General features: G+C 46.9%; 1 protein-coding gene across 3 annotated transcripts in view; it reads left to right on the top strand.

The window, feature by feature from the left end:
- Dlg5 (MAGUK family member discs large 5) overlaps positions 1 to 19,711 on the top strand; it is a 160,730-nt gene that overhangs the window by 116,332 nt on the left and 24,687 nt on the right. For all 3 annotated transcript variants that reach the window (XM_050196189.3, XM_050196188.3, XM_072290144.1), the window contains 2 exons: positions 559 to 806; positions 5,706 to 5,938. In XM_050196189.3, coding sequence (XP_050052146.1) covers positions 559 to 806; positions 5,706 to 5,938 — 481 coding nt within the window. The remainder of the gene's footprint in view (positions 1 to 558; positions 807 to 5,705; positions 5,939 to 19,711) is intronic.

Here is a 19,711-nt window from a genome sequence, read left to right as displayed (position 1 = left end):
AATTTTCAGCCCAATTTTCGGGGGGGGGGGGGGGTTTAGAAGCGGGTGAATATCGTAATCAGACATTGTGAGCTATGGTTATTGCTGGAAAATCTTCCTATGGCAGGCTGGATGTCCCCTAAGCTCTGCCGACACAGACGCTGTCTTAAAGGGGTCGCCATTGGAATCGTTGTAGGGGTCAGGCATGTGCGTCAAGTTCAAATTATCCGCTGAAGGCTAATTTTAGGATCGAAATAATGAAGTTTTGGGCCCATAGAAATGCATGGGTGTTGGCCAGGACCTCCAGCTGGGATGGAATTAGCCAAAAAATCTAACTGCAGTTGAATTAACAGAAGTCTGCTGTAGTAGCATTTATGCATGTACAATAACTCAAAAAGGGATGTTGACATTGGATTTATATCCTATAATGCTGAAGGTCTATGCTGGCATTATTCCATTGATGTGATAATTTATCATAAGTGCACTTCATGCTATGCACATGCTTTATATCACACTACAAGAACTAGCAGAACATGTGGCATGATGGCACATTCTTTAGTTTGCCTCTTGTCAATGCAGGGCAGAAGAGGAGCTGCTAATGAAGCGAAGTCTGCTAGACTTGGAGGAAGGGGGCACTGGGCGAAGGGGCTCCACTTCAACCCGGCGCAGCTTCTTTCGTCGACGGAGGCACCAGCAGCGCTCACGAGAAGATGGCAAAGAACTGGCCTCTTTCTCTGACGTTTCAATCAACAACAGTTGCGGGGGCTCTGCAGGCACCCTTGCTGAGGATGTGCCACCAACCTACCTTCGTGTGGACCGGCTGAACTGTGAGTCCAAATTTTATGTGGCTGTTATTGCCCACATTAATTCCTTGTGGTTTTCTTTTGTTGCTGTGCAAAGCTTCCACTCTCATTTCTGCAAACTAGGCCTACACTTGTGGTGCATGCGGTCTGTGAAATGAAAAGAAATGAACTAGCTGGGGGACATCATACCTTCAAAAGGATAGACTGATGGGCTAGTCAGTATGGCATCATGTACAGTGTAGTGCAAATGGAACGCGCAAGGCAACAGAAAGACATTGTTTGTTTGGCTTCACTCTGCATAAGTTTGTTTTGCTTCACTATGAACATTTCTTCCATGTTACTGTAAACCCTCACAACAGTGAAATTGCACTTTAATTTATTAATTTCCTGAAGTGAACTGGGACATAGTCCCACTCTAAATGCATTTTAGGTTAAAAGCAAATAAGCAAAAGCTCAGCATGTTCATTGTCCCAGGCAGTGGCCTAGACCTGCACATTCTTCTTCTCCCTCCACTGAAGCAGGCATGCACGCACACAACTCAATGCCTATCCTGATACTTTCCAGCATAATGCATGGTCATGTCTATCACATACGTTAGCAAAAAATTTGGAGGACGCTTAAGCTTCGCCTTTAAGAGTGGAACACGATAGCATTCAAAGATTCCTGACTGCTTCTCACGCTTCCCGGCAACTGCAGCTTATCCCAGATAGCCAGATACATTCATTCATTCATTCATCATCATCATCATCATCATCATCATCCTAGCTATGCCCACTGCAGGGCAAAGGCCTCTTCCATACTTCTCCAACTACCCCAGTCATGTGCTAATTGTGGCCGTGTTGTCCCTGCAAACTTCTTAATCTCATCCGCCCACCTAACTTTCAGCCGATCCCTGCTACGCTTCCCTTCTCTTGGAATCCAGTTCGTAACCCTTAATGACCATCAGTTATCTTCCCTCCTCATTAAATGTCCTGCCCATGCCCATTTCTTTTCCTTGATTTCAACTAAGATGTCATTAACTCGCGTTTGTTCCCTCACCCAATCTGCTCTTTTCTTATCCCTTAACATTACACCCATCATTCTTCTTTCCATAGCTCATTGCGTCGTCCTCGATTTAAGTAGAACCCTTTTCGTAAGCCTCCAGGTTTCTGCCCCGTAGGTGAGTACTGGTAATGCTGTTATACACTTTTCTTTTGAGGGATAATGGCAACCTGCTGTTCATGATCTGAGAATGCCTGCCAAACGCACCCCAGCCCATTCTTATTCTTCTGCTTATTTCAGTCTCATGATCAGGATCCGTGGTCATTAGCTGTACTAAGTAGATGTATTCCCTTACCACTTCCAGTGCCTCGCTACCTATCGTAAACTGCTGTTCTCTTCCGAGGCTGTTAAACGTTACTTTAGTTTTCTGCAGATTAATTTTTAGACCCACCCTTCTGCTTTGCCTCTCCAGGTCAGTGAGCATGCATTGCAATTGGTCCCCCCCTGAGTTACTAAGCAAGGCAATATCATCAGTGAATCACAAGTTACTAAAGTATTCTCCATTAACTCTTATCCCCAATCTTCCCAATCCAGGTCTCTGAATACCTCCTGTAAATACGTTGGGAATAGCATTGGACAGATCATATCTCCCTGCCCCAGCTACCTTCCCCCTTTGCATAGCTCCCAAGGCTTTCTTTGCTTCTTCCTGCATTACTTCTGGGATGTCAACTTCCTCTAGACTATTCTCTCTTCGATTAGTGTTGGGGGTACCACTGGTACTGTATAAATCTCTATAGAACTCCTCAGGCACTTGAACTATCTCATCCATATTAGTAATGATATTGCCGGCTTTGTCTCTTTACGCATACATCTGATTCTTGCCTATTCCTAGTTTCTTCTTCACTGCTTTTAGGCTTCCTCCGTTCCTGAGAGTGTGTTCAATTCTATCCGTATTATACTTCCTTATGTCAGCTGTCTTACGCTTGTTGATTAACTTAGAAAGTTCTGCCAGTTATATTCTAGCTGTAGGGTTAGAGGCTTTCATACATCGGCATTTCTTAATCAGATCTTTCGTCTCCTGCGATAGCTTACTGGTATCCTGTCTAACGAAGTTACCACCGACTTCTATTGCACACTCTTTAATGATGCCCATAAGATTGTCGTTCATTGCTTCAACACTAAGGTCCTCTTCCTGAGTTAAAGCAGAATACCTGTTCTTTAGCTTGATCCGGAGTTCCTCTATTTTCCCTCTTACCACTAACTCATTGATCGGCTTCTTATGTACCAGTTTCTTCTGTTCCCTCCTCAGGTCTAGGCTAATTCGAGTTCTTACCATCCTATGGTCACTGCAGCGCACCTTGCCGAGCACGTCCACATATTGTATGATGCCAGGGTTAGCGCAGAGTATGAAGTCTATTTCATTTCTAGTCTCGCCATTCAGGCTCCTCCGCGTCCACTTTTGTCTATCCCGCTTGCGGAAGAAAGTGTTCATTATCCGCATATTATTCTGTTCTGCAAACTCTACTGATAACTCTCCCCTGCTATTCCTAGAACCTATGCCATATTCCCCCACTGACTTGTCTCCAGCCTGCGTCTTGCCTACCCTGGCATTGAAGTCGCCCATCAGTATAGTGAATTTTGTTTTGACTTTACTCATCGCCGATTCCACGTCTTCATAGATGCTTTCGACTTCCTGGTCATCATGATTGGATGTAGGGGCGTAGACCTGTACGACCTTCAATTTGTACCTCTTATTAAGTTTTACAACAAGACCATCATTACATTCGTACATTCATTAGACGTGCATAATATGGTACACCTTGGACATTCAGTACGTCCATTAGATATCCAGATTTATCCAGAAAACGTTGTATGGATGTACTATGGATCATCGCAACTGCATCCAGAACATGTAAGTGCATACCTGCCAACCCTCCCGATTTGCCCGGGAGACTCCCGATTTTTGACTGAAGTTTCCAATTGTACGATCACTGTCTTATATCTCCCGAAAAGTGGTCTCTGTTCGCACAATGATGCTTTTTGCGAAACCGGCACCGCGGAATCTACAGCCACATTGTAATCGTCAGCATCACCAACGATCGCCGCACTAGCATCGGTATCATCTACTAAGCAGCTGACTATGGTGCCTAGTATGCCAACCAAAGCCAGAGCCAATGTAGCTCTTGCATTTCATGCGTGCCTTCCTCCATGGTGCATCTTGTTGCTGCTGCTTGCGTGTTTGATTAGTGTTGGCTAGGCCGTGTGTGTGCGGTGCGTTGTGTAAAGTTAGAATCCTCGTGTGCTTGATGCCATGGCACTATCAAAGCCCTAGAAAAGGTATTTGCAGAAGTTTTTCCGATTTTATACTTTTGAATTTCTGTGCTTATTATTATTACCATCCATGAAGAAACATCAAACTTGCGGCCCGCTGCGCAGTTATTTGTTTCTTCAGCGTAAAGGATGGCAGTCCTCCTGAACGCTGCTGTGAATGAGCGCTGAATGTTTAGTGGACTCGGAGCACTCATGACGACTGAGGAAGCACGGAAGTAGCACGGGGCCGGCAGTCAAATCAAATGCATGAAACTAAAGAGCTACACGAAAAGAGAAACACGTGGGCAGTGTCTGCTCTTCCATTAACTATTGATACTCCCTGCAAGCGCTGCTGTTCTGAGGGTGCCGCCGCAAATGGAACAGTGGCACTTCCGTGAACTATCGACACCCCCCCCCCCCCCTTATGAGTGCTGTGTGCGCTGAAAAACTCTAAAAAAATGTTGAAAAGCCTTCCAAAAAGCAAAGCTATGGGTAGGGCCTTAGAGCAAACATAAAATTGTAACTAATTGTAGCTCCCTTGATATCTCGTTGGTCTCGCTTTTTTTCGAGTGCCACGTTTTGGTTTCGATTGCAAATTGACCCTCCCTCCCCCCCATCCCCACTTCAGATTTTCAAATTTAAAAAAAAATAGGTCGACCTACAATCATGTAAATACGGTACCACAGCTCTGTATATTTCTGTTCTGTTTCTCAAATGATGATCATTATAAAGCTTTTTTTAAAAGTTGTAAGCATTTATATGCTTATCCAAAGAGAGAACTGTCCGTCCGGCCTGTAAGACTATCACTTTACAAGATAGCGCCCGCAGAAGTGAATGAACTCATCTTTGTGCTGCCTCTTGCTTTAACGCAAGCTACGCGGCAAGAACACAGAGCACATGAAGCTGTCAACACTCGCTGCACTGAGCCCCCATCGCAGATTGCTTTCAGAATTGGGGCCCGCGCATCTCTCTTCAACGCGAACTCAACGGTGGGAACACAGAGCACATGAGGCTGTCAGCAGTCAGCGCTCTCTGTCGCCATCGCAGATTGTTTTCAAGATACGGCCCTTGTGGCCGCGCCAGACGCCGCCGCCACCGCCGGAGTGCAGTTGATCACGGTTCATAATGGTCGGACACAGATGGATAAGGCACTAAAGAGTAATAACGGCTTATAATGACCGTAACGTCATCAATACACTTGGTGCTGCCACCTGCAGTAGTTGCTTTCATCATCTACTTGCGCCGCCATCGGCAGCAGTTAATGTCGCCGCAGCGCTGTCCTTTGTACTGGTTGGATCAAGTTTTATAACATTGATAATGATACTGGGCAGCATGGGGATGAGCAAGTGGCACAATGCTTACGTATACCTACTTAGGCACACCTAAAACACCTCCCAGAGGAGTTCCTGTGTAAATTAAAAAGAAGAAAGGTGCCTTCAAATTTTATTTCGGGCTGTTTTGTGGTGTCATATATATTTTATTTCACCAATGAAAATAATCACTATATTTATGTTGCTTTTACAGGAAGTGCGCGGTAGAAAAGAAGGGTTGAGCAAGTTGCAGAAAATTAAAGATGCGTAGTTGAAGATCGGCTTTGCACCTGATGATGGAGTGATATCTGATATCTTACAGACCCAAGTCTGCGGCCCGTGATCCTGGTGGGCCCGCTGCAGGAGGCGGTAGTAGATAAGCTAGAGCAGGACTTTCCGCAACAATTCCAGCGCTGTCCATCACAGCCCCTGCGTGGTTCACTGCAGGCCCTGGAACAGGGCCTGCAGGACTTGAGCCTGCTTGATTTTCGCCGCCGAGGTTCCCACTATGAGTGCCTCACCCTTGATGCCCTCCGCTACTGTACCAACCACAAGGTACGCTTTGCTTGTGATGTTAGCTGCTACAAACCAATGTTCACTCATTATCATTGCTGTTTGGAGTAGGTGTTGAACAAGCTAAGAAGAAATATCACTGTTTTATGGTGCGGCTATGTATTGAGGTAGTGGATTTCTTGCATCTTTAGCTTTTTCTTGCCATCAAAAGTAATATGAGCGTATTATTACTGCTGCTTTCAGTGCTTTATGTGCAAAGATTTTACTTATTCATCGTAAACATATACTTTATAATGTTTTTTAATTATTCATGGGCGAAAATGGAGCTTTTATCAGAAGAAGTTGCTGTAACATTGAAGAAAAAAGATGCAATAAAATCACCGCTCATAACTGTCGTAGATATTTAGTGCCATGTCTGCTAGTGTTTGGTAATATTGCTACGGAATACAGTCAAACCCGGCTATATCGAACTCGCAAAAAAATGCCTATCAGTTCGATATAGAGCATAATTCGATATAAGCCTGCTAAATAATTGGATGTCATAAAAGCGCATACTATTTATAAAATCACTTTATTGAAGAAACTAGCTTAGTTTCGCATAAATTAGTCCTGCATTTTCTTCTACTTGGCCAATTGCGCCGCCTGCGACGCACGCACTTCCCCACGTTGTCTAAGGAGTCGGAGCACCTGAGGCCGCAACCTTCCGCATTCGCGCAGAAGCACCGGACTAATGCGAGTGCACCAATCACTTCGGAGGATGTGGGCAAAGGACCGTAGTTGCTTTCCTCAGTGTGCCTACTTTCATTTGTGCTCGGTACGATGTCGGCGATGTAATCTTCGTTTCCGGGCTCTACCGTGGTCGCGACACCATAATCTGCACTCACAAACTTGTCCACCGTTGATTCGAATGTCCCGGAAATTTTGACAGCTCGCTCCAAACTTTGGCACCACTGGCAACGGCTTCGTCGCATTCATCAGAATTTACAGTCATCACCGAGCACGTGGAAACCGGAACGTATGAAGAACCCCTCGTACACGGCCGTGTGTACGCGTCGGGCGCCATGGGCACCGGGTTGCGAGTCTGGCCACTTTAGCCCTAATCGTGCCGAGAGTGCTCCTCGGAATCTTGCACGCTGCGGGGACATCCAACTTCTCATCGCGTTCGACGCGATTTATAATTTCGAGCTTCACGACGAAAGGCGAATTCTGCCGCTTCATCACGGCAACACTGCCGGAGAAGGCCCACAAGGCGCAAACACGATAAACCAGAAAAGCAGCCAGACAACTCGCACTTTCACCATCTTGCACGAAGAGAGCACAAGAGCCTCTGATTGGCTGTCTGAGCAAGCGCTGAGGCAGGCCAGGATCATTTTTTGCTGGGGAGTGTCGATAGATAGTGACCTAAAGAAAGGAAGGACGCTTGATTCTGCAACCCGTGAGGGAGCACGGCGAAGCGTCGTCAGGGGGGAGAGAATGGGAAGTGAAAGATGATTGAGAAAGAGGGAGGATGTGGCCTAATAGTATCTAATAGTATGATAGACTCTAATAGTATCTAATAGACTCCACGCGCGACAGGGGGAGTGTCGACGGCTCGCCCCAACAGCCCGAGGCAGCGTGGTCACGGTAGGGAGAGCGGTTGGATGGAGCCACGCCGCCGGGTTTCCCCGCTACCGCGAGGGAAAGCCAACTTCTGGGGGCACTTTTCCGCCGCTTGACGTTCGATATATCGGGAGTCACTGCAATATTTGTTCGATGTAAGCGTAATTTTTGCTATATATACTCATTGTAACTATACCGTGACCAGAAATTGTTCGATATATAGAATAATTCGATGTAAACGGGTTCGATATAGTCGGGTTCGACTGTAGTATTACCGAAGACGAAGAGGCGAGCAGTAAGAAGACGACGACGATTGGAGGCTAGCGCGGGCTGTTGCCTCTTGGCCAAGTGCGGCGTATTACGTTGTAAATATACTTGTATATAGCTTTTCATCTGCGTCTTCTTACGTAACATATCTGGTGGAGGTGGACGTTCCCTGTACCTCGTCACGGAGCTTCGCAGTGGACGGTACGTCGAGCCTAGCTTCATGGCTCCCGGCGATGACAACTCGACTCAGCCACCTCCGACACCTGCTGCCACTTCGACGACCTACATCACTCTCCCTGCTCCTCGTGATCCTGGCGTATTCTCGGGCAAAGATGGGGAAGACGTCGACGACTGGATCAGCCTGTACGAACACGTCAGCCGCAATAACCGGTGGGACCCTACTATCATGCTCGCCAACGTAGTCTTTTACCTCGGTGGCACACCTCGAGTTTGGTTTCGGACACACGAAGAGGAGCTCACCAGTTGGGATTCGCTCAAGCAAAAGCTCCGAGACTTGTTCGGCAACCCCTACGGTCACAAACTTGCCGCACAGAAGGCGCTTTCCGGTAGTGTGTAGACGTCAACGGAGCCCTATGTCACGTACATTCAGGACGTCTTGGCTCTGTGCCATAAAGTTGATGCACACATGACTGAGTCAGACAAGGTATCCCACATCCTCAAAGGCATTGCCGATGACGCCTTCAACTTGCTCGTATTCAACAACGTCGCGACGGTGGATGCTGTTATAAAAGAGTGCCGCCGCCTGGAACTCGCTAAAAGCCGACGTATCGATCAGCAGTTTGCCCGTTTGCCCAACACCCCCGCGACATCTTCCTGTGCCGACGCTCCTCGTCCCAACAACACTGGCGATATTACCAAGATCGTCCGGCGTGAGATTGAGGCCGCCTATCCGGCTGCCTTCGACTCCAGCCCCACCAACGCACCTGCAGTCACGGTTTCCCTGATCCAGGCAGTTGTCCGCCAGGAGTTCGAAAACATGGGCCTTCACACCATCTGCTCGGCCCATCGCCTTGATACCCATCCGGCTTCTTCGATTCCGTCCCGTCCCGCATCTTCTTACCCACCACGTTTCCACAACCCAGCTGAATGGCGCACTGCTGACGACAAGCCCATTTGTTTTCACTGCCGTCGCATCGGGCACATTTCTCGGCACTGTCGAAGTCGCTGGACTTCCCCGACCTGGTCTGCTTATACTGCCTACTCTCGCCCCTCGGGTGGCCCTTCTCGTCCCTATGCCGCACGCTCCGATAGTGCCGCCACTGACTCTCCTGCGCCGAACCGCCCCTATTCTCGTTCACCTTCGCCCCAACAACGACAATCTTGCTCTCCCCAGCCCCGTCACTCCTTTTTGCCGACTCCCTTCGGACGCCGCTTCCAGCCGGAAAACTAGATGATGCAGCGCCTCGAGGTGACGCTGCATTGCTCCCTACGCCGCCAAATCCTCCACTGACGTTGCCCACTCATTTGAACCTTCTTGACGTGCAAGTCGACGGTGTTCCTGTATCTGCTCTTATAGACACTGGGGCGCATTTGTCGGTAATGAGCGCGGACTTTCGTACCCGCCTGAAAAAAATAATCACGCCCGCCACGACGCATGTTGTCCGAGTCGCCGATGGCGGAACAGCACCCGTAATTGGTGTGTGTGCCGCCCGTGTCTCCTTCGCCGACGGCTCCACAATTGTGCTATTCACAGTCATCGCCCACTGTCCCCACGACATCATCCTCGGCTTAGACTTCCTCTCCGCACATTCTGCTCTCATTGATTGTTCCGCCTGTACTCTTCGCCTTGACCTGCCTGTTCTGGATCTCGCTGAACCACACCCCAGTCGCCTCAGTTCCGTCGACTTCGTTCGCTTGCCACCTACGGCACTGACTTACGTTGACCTAGTGTCATCCCCACCAGTGCCCAACGGTCACTGTATCGCGGCTCCTATGCAAGACGTCCTCCTTACACACGGGATCACGGTACATCATACCGTTTTATCTATTACGGCTAATTGCGTCTGCCTGCCAGTGGTCAATTTTGGCTTGACGACACAAGTGCTGCCACGCGGGATGTCTCTGGCCCAACTTTGCTCATTCGAGGATCACTCAATAGCATCTATTGAAGTAGACGGCAATTCAGCCGATCCTCCTCTACCATCTCAGTCAACAACTTGTACCATCGCCGACTTACAGAAAATGATTGCGCCCGACATGCCGTCCGAGCACGCTCGTGAGCTCTACCGCGTTCTGTTTTCCTACAACGATATTTTTTACTTTAACGATCGTCCTTTGGCCCAAACTACAACTGTTAAACATCGCATTAATACCGGCGATGCCCCTCCTATTCATCGCCGCCCGTATCGAGTGTCACCGGCTGAGCGTCAAGTTATTCACGGAGAAGTTCGCAAAATGCTTGCCAAGAACATCGTAGAACCGTCATGTAGTCCATGGGCGTCACCTGTTGTACTGGTAAAAAAGAAGGATGGCTCATGGCGCTTTTGCGTGGATTATCGGCACCTTAACAGGGTTACCAAAAAGGACGTGTATCCCCTACCTCGGATCGATGACGCCCTTGACTGCCTCCATGGTGCTCGCTACTTCTCTTCTACTGACCTCCGCTCCGGCTACTGGCAGATTGCCGTGGACGATCTCGACCGCGAGAAGACTGCTTTTGTAACTCCGGACGGTCTTTATCAATTCAAAGTGATGCCATTCGGTCTTCGTAACGCTCCTGCCACTTTTGAACCCATGATGGACTCCCTTCTTCACGGTTTCAAATGGTCCACATGCCTGTGATACTTGGACGACGTCATAGTATTCTCCCCAACGTTCGCTACGCACCTCGAGCGCCTCTCAGCAGTCCTGGATGTTTTTCGTCGCGCCGGTCTGCAACTGAACGCATCGAAGTGCTAATTGGTCTGTGGCCAGATTACCGTCCTTGGGCATCTCGTTGACGCGAACGGAGTGCAACCGGACCCAGGCTAGATCCATGCTGTTACGCACTTCACTGTTCTGAAGTGTGTCAAGGATGTGCGCAGCTTCATCGGGCTTTGTTCCTACTTCCACCGTTTCGTGAAAAATTTCGCGGCCATAACACGACCACTAACCGAGCTTTTGAAAAAAGACGCCCCTTTCCAGTGGGGCGATAACGAGGCCTCTGCATTCTCGCATCTAATCGACGTTCTCACAACGCCTCCCGTTCTGGCCCATTTCGATCCTTCTGCGCCTACCGAAGTCCGTACTGATGCCAGCGGTCACGGAATTGGCGCAGTACCGGCACAACGCCAGCGCGGCAACGACCGTGTTATCGCTTACGCCAGCAGGCTCCTCTCACCCGCGGAGCGCAACTATTCCATCACTGAACGTGAGTGGCTGGCCCTAGTTTGGGCGGTTGCGAAGTTCCGCCCATACTTATATGGCCGACCCTTTTTCGTTGTCACAGACCATCACGTGCTTTGCTGGTTATGCTCACTGAAAGATCCTACAGGAAGACTTGGTCGCTGGGCATTACGCCTCCAAGAATATTCATATACTGTCACCTACAAATCTGGCCGACTACACAAGGACGCTGACTGCCTGTCTCGTTACCCGGTAGACGAGCCTGACGACGCCGACAGTAGTACCGCCAACGGCATTTTCTGTGTGTCTGCCTTCGCTAATGTCGCCGATGAGCAGTACCGAGACCTACCGCTGCAAGCACTCATCGAGCGTCTGCGCTCTACACCTACCGACGCGTCCGTTCGCCGCTATGTTCTCCAGGGCGGCATTCTGTACCGAAGGAACTTCCTCCCTGATGGATCTGATCTTCTTCTTGTCGTGCCAAAACATCTACGACAGACTGTGCTCTTTGAGATGCATGACGCACCTACTGCAGGACATCTTGGCGTAACCCGCACGTACGACCGCATCCGCCGCCGCTTCTATTGGCCTGGTCTCGCTCGCTCCGTCTGACGCTATGTTGCTGCCTGTGATACCTGCCAGCGTCGGAAAACACCTCAGGTGCTACCTGCCAGTCATCTCCAGCCGATCACTGTCCCTGTGGAACCGTTCTTTCGTGTTGGATTAGACCTCCTCGGTCCCTTTCCCACGTCATCCTCTGGGAACAAATGGGTAGCCGTCGCAACTGATTACGCCACCCCATACGCTATCACGCGGGCTCTTCCTACCAGTTGCGCCACTGACGTCGTGGACTTTCTCTTGCGTGACATTGTCTTACTTCATGGCGCCCCGCGACAGCTGCTCACTGACCGTGGTCGTAACTTCCTCTCGAAAGTTATCGCCGACATTGTACGTTCCTGCTCCACTCAACACAAGCTGACTACCTCATACCATCCTCAAACCAATGGCCTGACAGAGCGGTTAAACCGTACTCTTACCGATATGCTGTCCAAGTACGTTTCCAAGGACCACCACGACTGGGACATTGCCCTTCCTTACGCCACATTTGCTTATAATTCTTCCCGGCACGACACTGCCGGATTTCCTCCCTTTTATCTACTCTACGGTCGCGAACCGACCTTGCCCCTTGACACGGCACTTCCTCCTGCTTCGATCTCAACAAGCGAGTATGCGCGCGACGCCATCGCCCTCGCCAACCATGCACACCAGCTTGCCCGTGTTCGACTGACGGACTCGCAAACCACTCAGCAGCGTCAGTACAACGCCCGCCACCGTGACGTACAGTTTTCGCCTGGTGCACTCGTGCTCTTGTGGTCGCCCTCTCGTCACGTCGGACTTTCACAAAAGCTCCTTTCATGATACACAGGGCCCTACCGCGTGCTGCGCCAGGTGACGCCTGTGACGTACGAAATTGCTCCTGTGAGCTCAACCTCGTCATCTACTGTGGCATCTAGTGATGTCGTGGACGTCAGTAGGCTCAAGGCCTACTACACTGCTTCCGAGTCCGGCCTTTAGTCGCTCCGGGACGGCGCTTTTGCCGCCGGGGGTAGTGCTACGGAATAGTATTACCGATGACGAAGAGGCGAGCAGTAAGAAGACGACGACGACGATTGGAGGCTAGCGCGGGCTGTTGCCTCTTGGCCAAGTGCGGCGTATTACGTTGTAAATATACTTGTATATAGCTTTTCATCTGCGTCTTCTTACGTAACAATATTAACACGTGTGTCAGAACGCAGACATGTTAGGTTCCTGTAATGTACACAACCACTATTTTATTATTGCTACAAAACCCTTAATGTCTTTTCCTATTTTTTACCACAGGGAAGATGTGACTGATTTTGTGGGTATTATATTTGGAAAGCATTTCTAAACATTTCTTTTGCAATGGGGCTTCTGCAGTGCTTTGTGCGAATAACTATTGGACTGAGTATTCCTGTGGCACGCACTCTTTTGATGCTGCAGCCTGCTAGTCATAAGGGAATTACCAGGTTTACATGAACATTTAAATCATCTTAGACATCGGATTTAATTCTTTCTTTACTCCTAGAAATGTGCCCAATTTTGGTGCGTTTACATTTTTTAGTTTTATGTCAAGAAATACTGGTGTTGTCATATACAGGTAGCTTGAGCCAGACATGTAGCTTGAGCCAGACATTAAAAAAATTGGAGGACGCTTAAGCTTTGCCTTGAACAGTATAATGCGATAGCATTCAAAGATCCCTGACTGCTTCTCACGCTTCCCGGCAACTGCAGTGTATGTAACCATAATGTTTACCGTGAAACGCTCGCGGTGAATGCTATGCACAAAGGCGGGTTTTCTGGTAGAAATGCGGCCTCTTGCATGGGCGGTGGTGCAGCGGAGGCAAACATCATCTGGAAGTGTTTCAAGGAAGTGGGCATGCCACTTCGTGGACTCTGAGATATTTACGCGCCGCCATGCACAAATGGCGGCGCAGTCTCCGGTCTACACATTGTCGAAACACTGGAAAAGGGGTTTGTTTCACATAACAGAATTATGTTTTCTCGTATATTCAAATTACAATCCAAGAGCTATCATGTCTATAGGTTGTGTGTAAGTCGTGGTTTATGATTTTTCCACATATTTTAGCTTGAGAAATTCAATTAGTTCAGTCAATTCCTTGCGTCACATGGAAAGCCTGGGTATGCGTGGTTCGAAAATATTTTTGCCGAAATGACGTCCGACCCCGGACGTTGACGCTGGATTCTCTGCGACACGGGCTCCTTAACGCTTTTACGTTAAAATATACAAATGCTACGTAGCTGCACAGAACCAAGGTAATGTTGTTTGCCGTTGCTTGGAGATATTCAGATTTTTTCATCCTGCCTATTATATGATTAGTCTTAATCAATCAACTTCTCCAATTTTATAATTAGATGAAAAGTGTCAATTATAATATTGTACAGCAGCATGAAAAACTCCCGATACAGCTTTCTCTTGCTCAATACGTGGTACATAAAAGTGTTTTTCTGAGCGCGAAAGAAGCCCTCAAATACACGCAAAATTGCCGTGCAACTGGCCGCTTGTGACACTTGCGTGTATTCGCATGCTTCTTTCATGCTCAGAAAAACACTTTTATGTAGCACGTATTGAGCAATAGAAAGCTATATCGGGAGCTTTTCATGTTGCTCTACAATTCTCTCATTGACACTTTTCATTGAATTATAATATTTGAGAAGTTGATTAATTAATTAAGACTAATTATCTAATGAGGCATAATGAAAAAAATATTATCAGAGTATCTCCAAGCGACAGCAAACACCATTACCTTGGTTCTGTCCAGTTATAGTTACACGGCATTTGCATATTTTTAATGTTTGGCTCAAGTTACATGGGACACTCTGTGTACTGTCATGCATCAAGCTGTGGATTAATCGATGGTGTTTTCAATAAAGCAAAGCCAAAATAATTGTTTGAAAAGTTTTTTATAAGTGTAATGTGAAGTTTCAAAGGAGCACCCCAGAAAGTGTGAATAAAAAGAATAATTGGCTATGTTGTCGTAATGTACTGAAAGTAAAAAAAATCTGAAGTATACAAAATCTGTCCTTCCTGTGGTTTACAACTTTCCTAATTTAGATCATGCTAAAAAAGTTAATGTAGATTTTGTTGAGATTGATGTTAGGACATTCTTGATCATGCTTTGTGGGAAAGCTGTTGCTCCATAAACGTGAAAAAGTGATTTACATCACTTTCTCTCCTTGTTGAAAGTGTCCAGTTCTGTTTTTTTCTGCATTCTTTTAGACCTTTAGACCAATGGCTTTTAGTGTGGGGAACGTTCACTGCATTCCTTGTGCTCAATGGAACATGCTCAACCAGCTTCTCCGTGAAAGGAAGCTGGCCAAGCCATGCACCTTGAACTGGTGCAGCAGCCTCTCAGTGCTGTGTCTAGCATTTCCAATGAAAAATGAAATTCAGGGTTTTTACATGTCAAAACCAGAATATTATGAGGCACACCATAGTGGAGGACCTCGGATTAATTTTGACCACCTGGGGTTCTTTAATGTGCACCCAATGCGTGGTATGGCCATTTGCACGGATTGTGTGCAGCAAAAGATGAAACCGTTAGTGAATCTTCTGCATAAGGTCTGGCTGATATTGAATGTGTGCTCTTGTCTGAGTGAAAACTCCACACGATGGGAATATTTTTTGCATAATTTTCTGTGCATATCCCCTTCAGGCATATCCATTCAACATCCAGGTACATATCAATTGAACATTTAGTTTCATATTTATTGCATCTCCAGAATTGTGAAAAGTGCACAGCTTTAGGATAAATTAAAGGGACCGTGAAACAATTTTGACGATTTTGTACAAACATACTGAGTTGTTAGGGTAAGTCCTTCTGATCATTAATTGATGTATCTAAGTGCTCCACATAAAGCATGTGATTTATTATAAGGTTTTAAATATGTACATTGCTACTGATCGCAGCATGCCACTTGGTTAAGTTTTGAGCTGCCCCTGACCAGGTGACGCGAGGTGACCATGGGACACCAGTAGGGCGAGCTATTCGATTGGCTGCCCAGGGCACCTCGTCGATAACTTTTCCACCTTTATGGCAAACAAACATTGTTTGTAATAGTTGGAATGTTATTTAATTTGTTTCTATAAAAAAGAAAGTAACAGAAAGAGAATGCACAAGGACAATTTATCACTACACCAAGACTTCCGGCACACAGAAAGTGTCGTCTGCTTGTGTTACTACATGCTCTGTGTTGAGGAGAGCTCTGCGGTCAGTGTTGGTATCAATCTTTCTTTTCGCGAGCATTGTGGTTATCCCTTGTTACGTTGTGGGCTGCAAACGTAGCGATTGGCAATATGTCAAACTGCAACATCGTGTCCCTCTGCAAGGCAGCAGATAAGCAGAGTGGCTGCAATGCATTGGGCTATTGGTATCCAATGGGCGCCAGGATTTGCATGTTTGTGGCTGTCACTTTACGCCAGAGGATTACTACCACAACAGTGTTTCGCGTGTCCAGTGTTCACATAAACGCAAGGACAAGTGGACCAGGCCTGGGCCTGGACATTTCATGGGGTGAACAGAGGCGCAAACGTGAACGGTCTGCACAGTGCAGCCACCTGGTGGCACAGAGCTCAACCAAACACAGATCTAATATAGCAGTAATGAAGTGTATTCTACTTTGCTGCTGGTGTAAATTTTTGGCAGGAGCCTAATCGTGAACACATTATTTTTGTAAATGCTTAAAATGTTTTACGCTTGATTAAGACCAATACTATTAGCTTATTGTTTGACTGGTGAAGCTCTGTGCCACCACATGGCTGGACTGTGCAGACTGATCAGGACATTTACGTACGTCTACGCTAAAGCTCCTTTATAACAGCAATAGTAGTATGGAAGGGCTTTAGTTTACGCCTCCACCCATCCGTCGAAACGCCAAGCTTCACTGTGGTTACCAGAATATCGGACATGCTCGGTGCTGCGACAGAATGCTCGCAACACATGCTGCTTCGATAGCGCTTGCTTGGGATCGACTGTCGGGCGGCTGGTGACACATTGGAGAGACTTAACATGCTGGCTTCCAGACAACCGGAAGTAGATGACACTGTGTCCCATTATAACGCAGAGCCAGTGACAGCAGAGCTCAGCCCAGATCACTTGGCGAACGAATTGAGGAGAAAATGTATGGCTATGGAGGAGGGTTACTTGTAATTGTCCGTAGCTCTCTTAATATGAGACGCTTCACACAAATTGTGGTGCGAATGGTTTACTGTAGCTGTACCCTACGCATCTACAAAATCTGTCCGAACTGTTTCAGGGACCTTTTAAGAATTATCAGTTCTTCTGTGAGTTTTGTCAAGCTTACAGAATATGGACTCCATCTAAGAGCTCTCTACAGGAATTTCAAATATGAAAGCATCACCTATTTTATGTTTAGCATATTTGGAAAGCACCTATCCAGCCACTTGGAAAAGATGCTTAATGTAAAACATTGTGTAAAACAATGAAGTGAACATGCTACGTGATGACATACCGACACTGAGAGAAAACACCGAGAAGTCTACTTTCCAACTTGTTTTACTAAAACACTTTGCACATATTACTGCAGGTCCTATCAGAAGTGTTTCAAGATGTATGCAACATGTTTTAAATATTCCATTAGTGCTTTTGTTTTTGATGCGGTATCTTGGTGTGCGCAAGTGTGCACTCATTGCCTAAAGAAGATAGGCTATTGAAACACTAATGAACAAAAGCAAACCAAATGTGGAGAGAAAAATTTCGCTCAGTATCACAGGAACATAAATATCGGAACCATGTACACTTCAGAACACTTGCCAAATTTTATGGCATTGTCAAAACAGCGGAGCTGTTAGAGTGGAAACTCATGCCCTACAGGTTTTGTATTGTATGATTTGATTGGTGAAACACACATTGGAGGTCAGATTTGAAAATACTGCCTGTCAGTTTTATTTTTTGTTACTCCCCAGTGTGGCCAAATTGACAAATTTGCTTAAATATATAAGAGCAGTCTTCAATTCATACAGTGCCTTGCAATTGCTTGTACTGTAATAAAAATTCTAAAGTCAGTGTTTGGCCATGCGTGGAAAAGTTATTGGTCGAGTTAATAATTTTCTTAGGATCCAACAAAACAAGTGTTTGTTAGTTCATGTACTATATCACTATAAATTCAAATGTGAATGAACTGAAAACGACTCCAGTGTGCTGTCATGTTTCCGGAGAGCACGAACACTTGGAGCTACTCTATACTTCTGTTTTTTTTTTTACCCTGAAACAATTTTGTCGAGAAACGATTTTGTCGATTTTGTACAAATGTACTGAGTCGTTAGGGTAGGTCCTTCTGGCCATTAAGGGGGGACGTGCCTTCCGCATCGCGAGAAATGGCCAAAAATTTGATTTTTTGAAAATCACATTTCCAGTTTCTATAACTTTCTTTCCCACTGATTCTGAAGTATCATCACTGAAAACCATGTAGAAGTTCTCTAAAAAATTTGTATCTGCCAAGGTGGCAAAAAATTTCATGGAAATAGCGAAAGAACAGTGTTTTTCAAGTCACAATATCTCCGGAACGGTGCCACCGAGCACCGCCATCTTGGTCTCATTTGAAAGTGCATTTCTCTGTCTTCAAATTTTCCGCTTCAGCTATCTTTGCCATACAGAAACACATCCACAAAAAGCGAATGATTGGAGGTCATTCTAAAGTCTCCGATTGGCTGCACCCGCCACATGACTCCAGCGCTGTTCACCATGGGTCCGGTGCTCACTCCATAGTGGCATCGTCTGCTCAGCTCTTTGCACTTCGCAAGCTCTGGACAGTCTCCATAATCTCGACGAGTGTCAAAACGGGTGCTACAGAGACATCGCAGTAGCGGACCTGATCCTCCGTTTGTGGATGTCTCAGACTCACGGATAAGCATTCCGAGCATCGGTGATGTGGTTCGCAACCAAGCTTCGCGCACAGAACCCTCAGACACGCGGCTAAGCCTTGGGTCCAAGACTCGCATCAGCACTTTGGACCGCGGGACTAAGTACACCGATCGTTGACTCCTCTGACCCGCGGCTAAGTAGGTATTATGCACATTGGCTTCTTGGACCTGTGACCAAGCACATCACGCACCGACTGTTTTTTCATATATTGTCACAATATCTCGTAACAATATCTGTCATACCACCCCTTCATAAATAGAACCCCCATGATTAGGTCTGTTAAAGGGGGCATGACATGGTCACCCAACAATTTGTGGTTTTCCGCGAGAAATTGAAGTAGAGGGTCTATTATGGCTATACACATGTAAAAACTGGGCAGTAAAAGCACATTTCTGTCCGAAATATGAGCTAGAACTCACCGGCTACAATCCCTGCCTTCCAGCGCCCACTGCCATATTGCCATGCCATGTGTGACCTCATGTGCTGCATGGAACCGAGTTGTCGGCTGCTAAAAAATCAGCCACCGTACCACGCGAGGTCGGAGCATATTGCCGTTTATTGCTGTATTTGCTTCAGATATCGTGTGCCATGTCTTCTGCACCACCAACTTCGCGTGATGAAGCAAGCGACGAATCTTTGAGCAGCAGAAGCAGCGATGGCGTAGTATACACTGCACATTTTCACTTTGACCTCATTACCACCAGCTCAAGCGACGAAACATGGCCTCCGAAATTTGCGCGTACAGTACCGGCTGGCGCGTGCAAATTGTTGAGGCCAAGGCTGAAGGCAGCGTAGTAAATGTGGTCAACATAGATGGCAACATTGGTGTTGCGTGAACTGTTGCCTATGCCTTTCCGCTCTGTTGAGTACTATAGCTTTATTTCATCATATTTCATGCATGCAGTGCTGCATGGGAGACGAAGTCTGGTGCTGCTTTGCACAATGCAAATTGTTATGCACGTAGATTGTTTGCCAGCATGCATTTCATGCAGGCATGTCTCTCGGATCCATACTCAACAAAACTACGATTTTGTTAAGCTGCCACGCATTCCCATTAGTTTTTTTTTCTCTCTGTAGTTGCGTACGGCATATGTAAACAAATGCCCGTGCACATGTGTCC

The sequence above is a fragment of the Dermacentor andersoni genome, chromosome 1, assembly GCF_023375885.2.
Source record: "Dermacentor andersoni chromosome 1, qqDerAnde1_hic_scaffold, whole genome shotgun sequence".
NCBI lineage: Eukaryota > Metazoa > Arthropoda > Arachnida > Ixodida > Ixodidae > Dermacentor > Dermacentor andersoni.
This window is presented reverse-complemented; position numbering and strand designations above follow the sequence as displayed.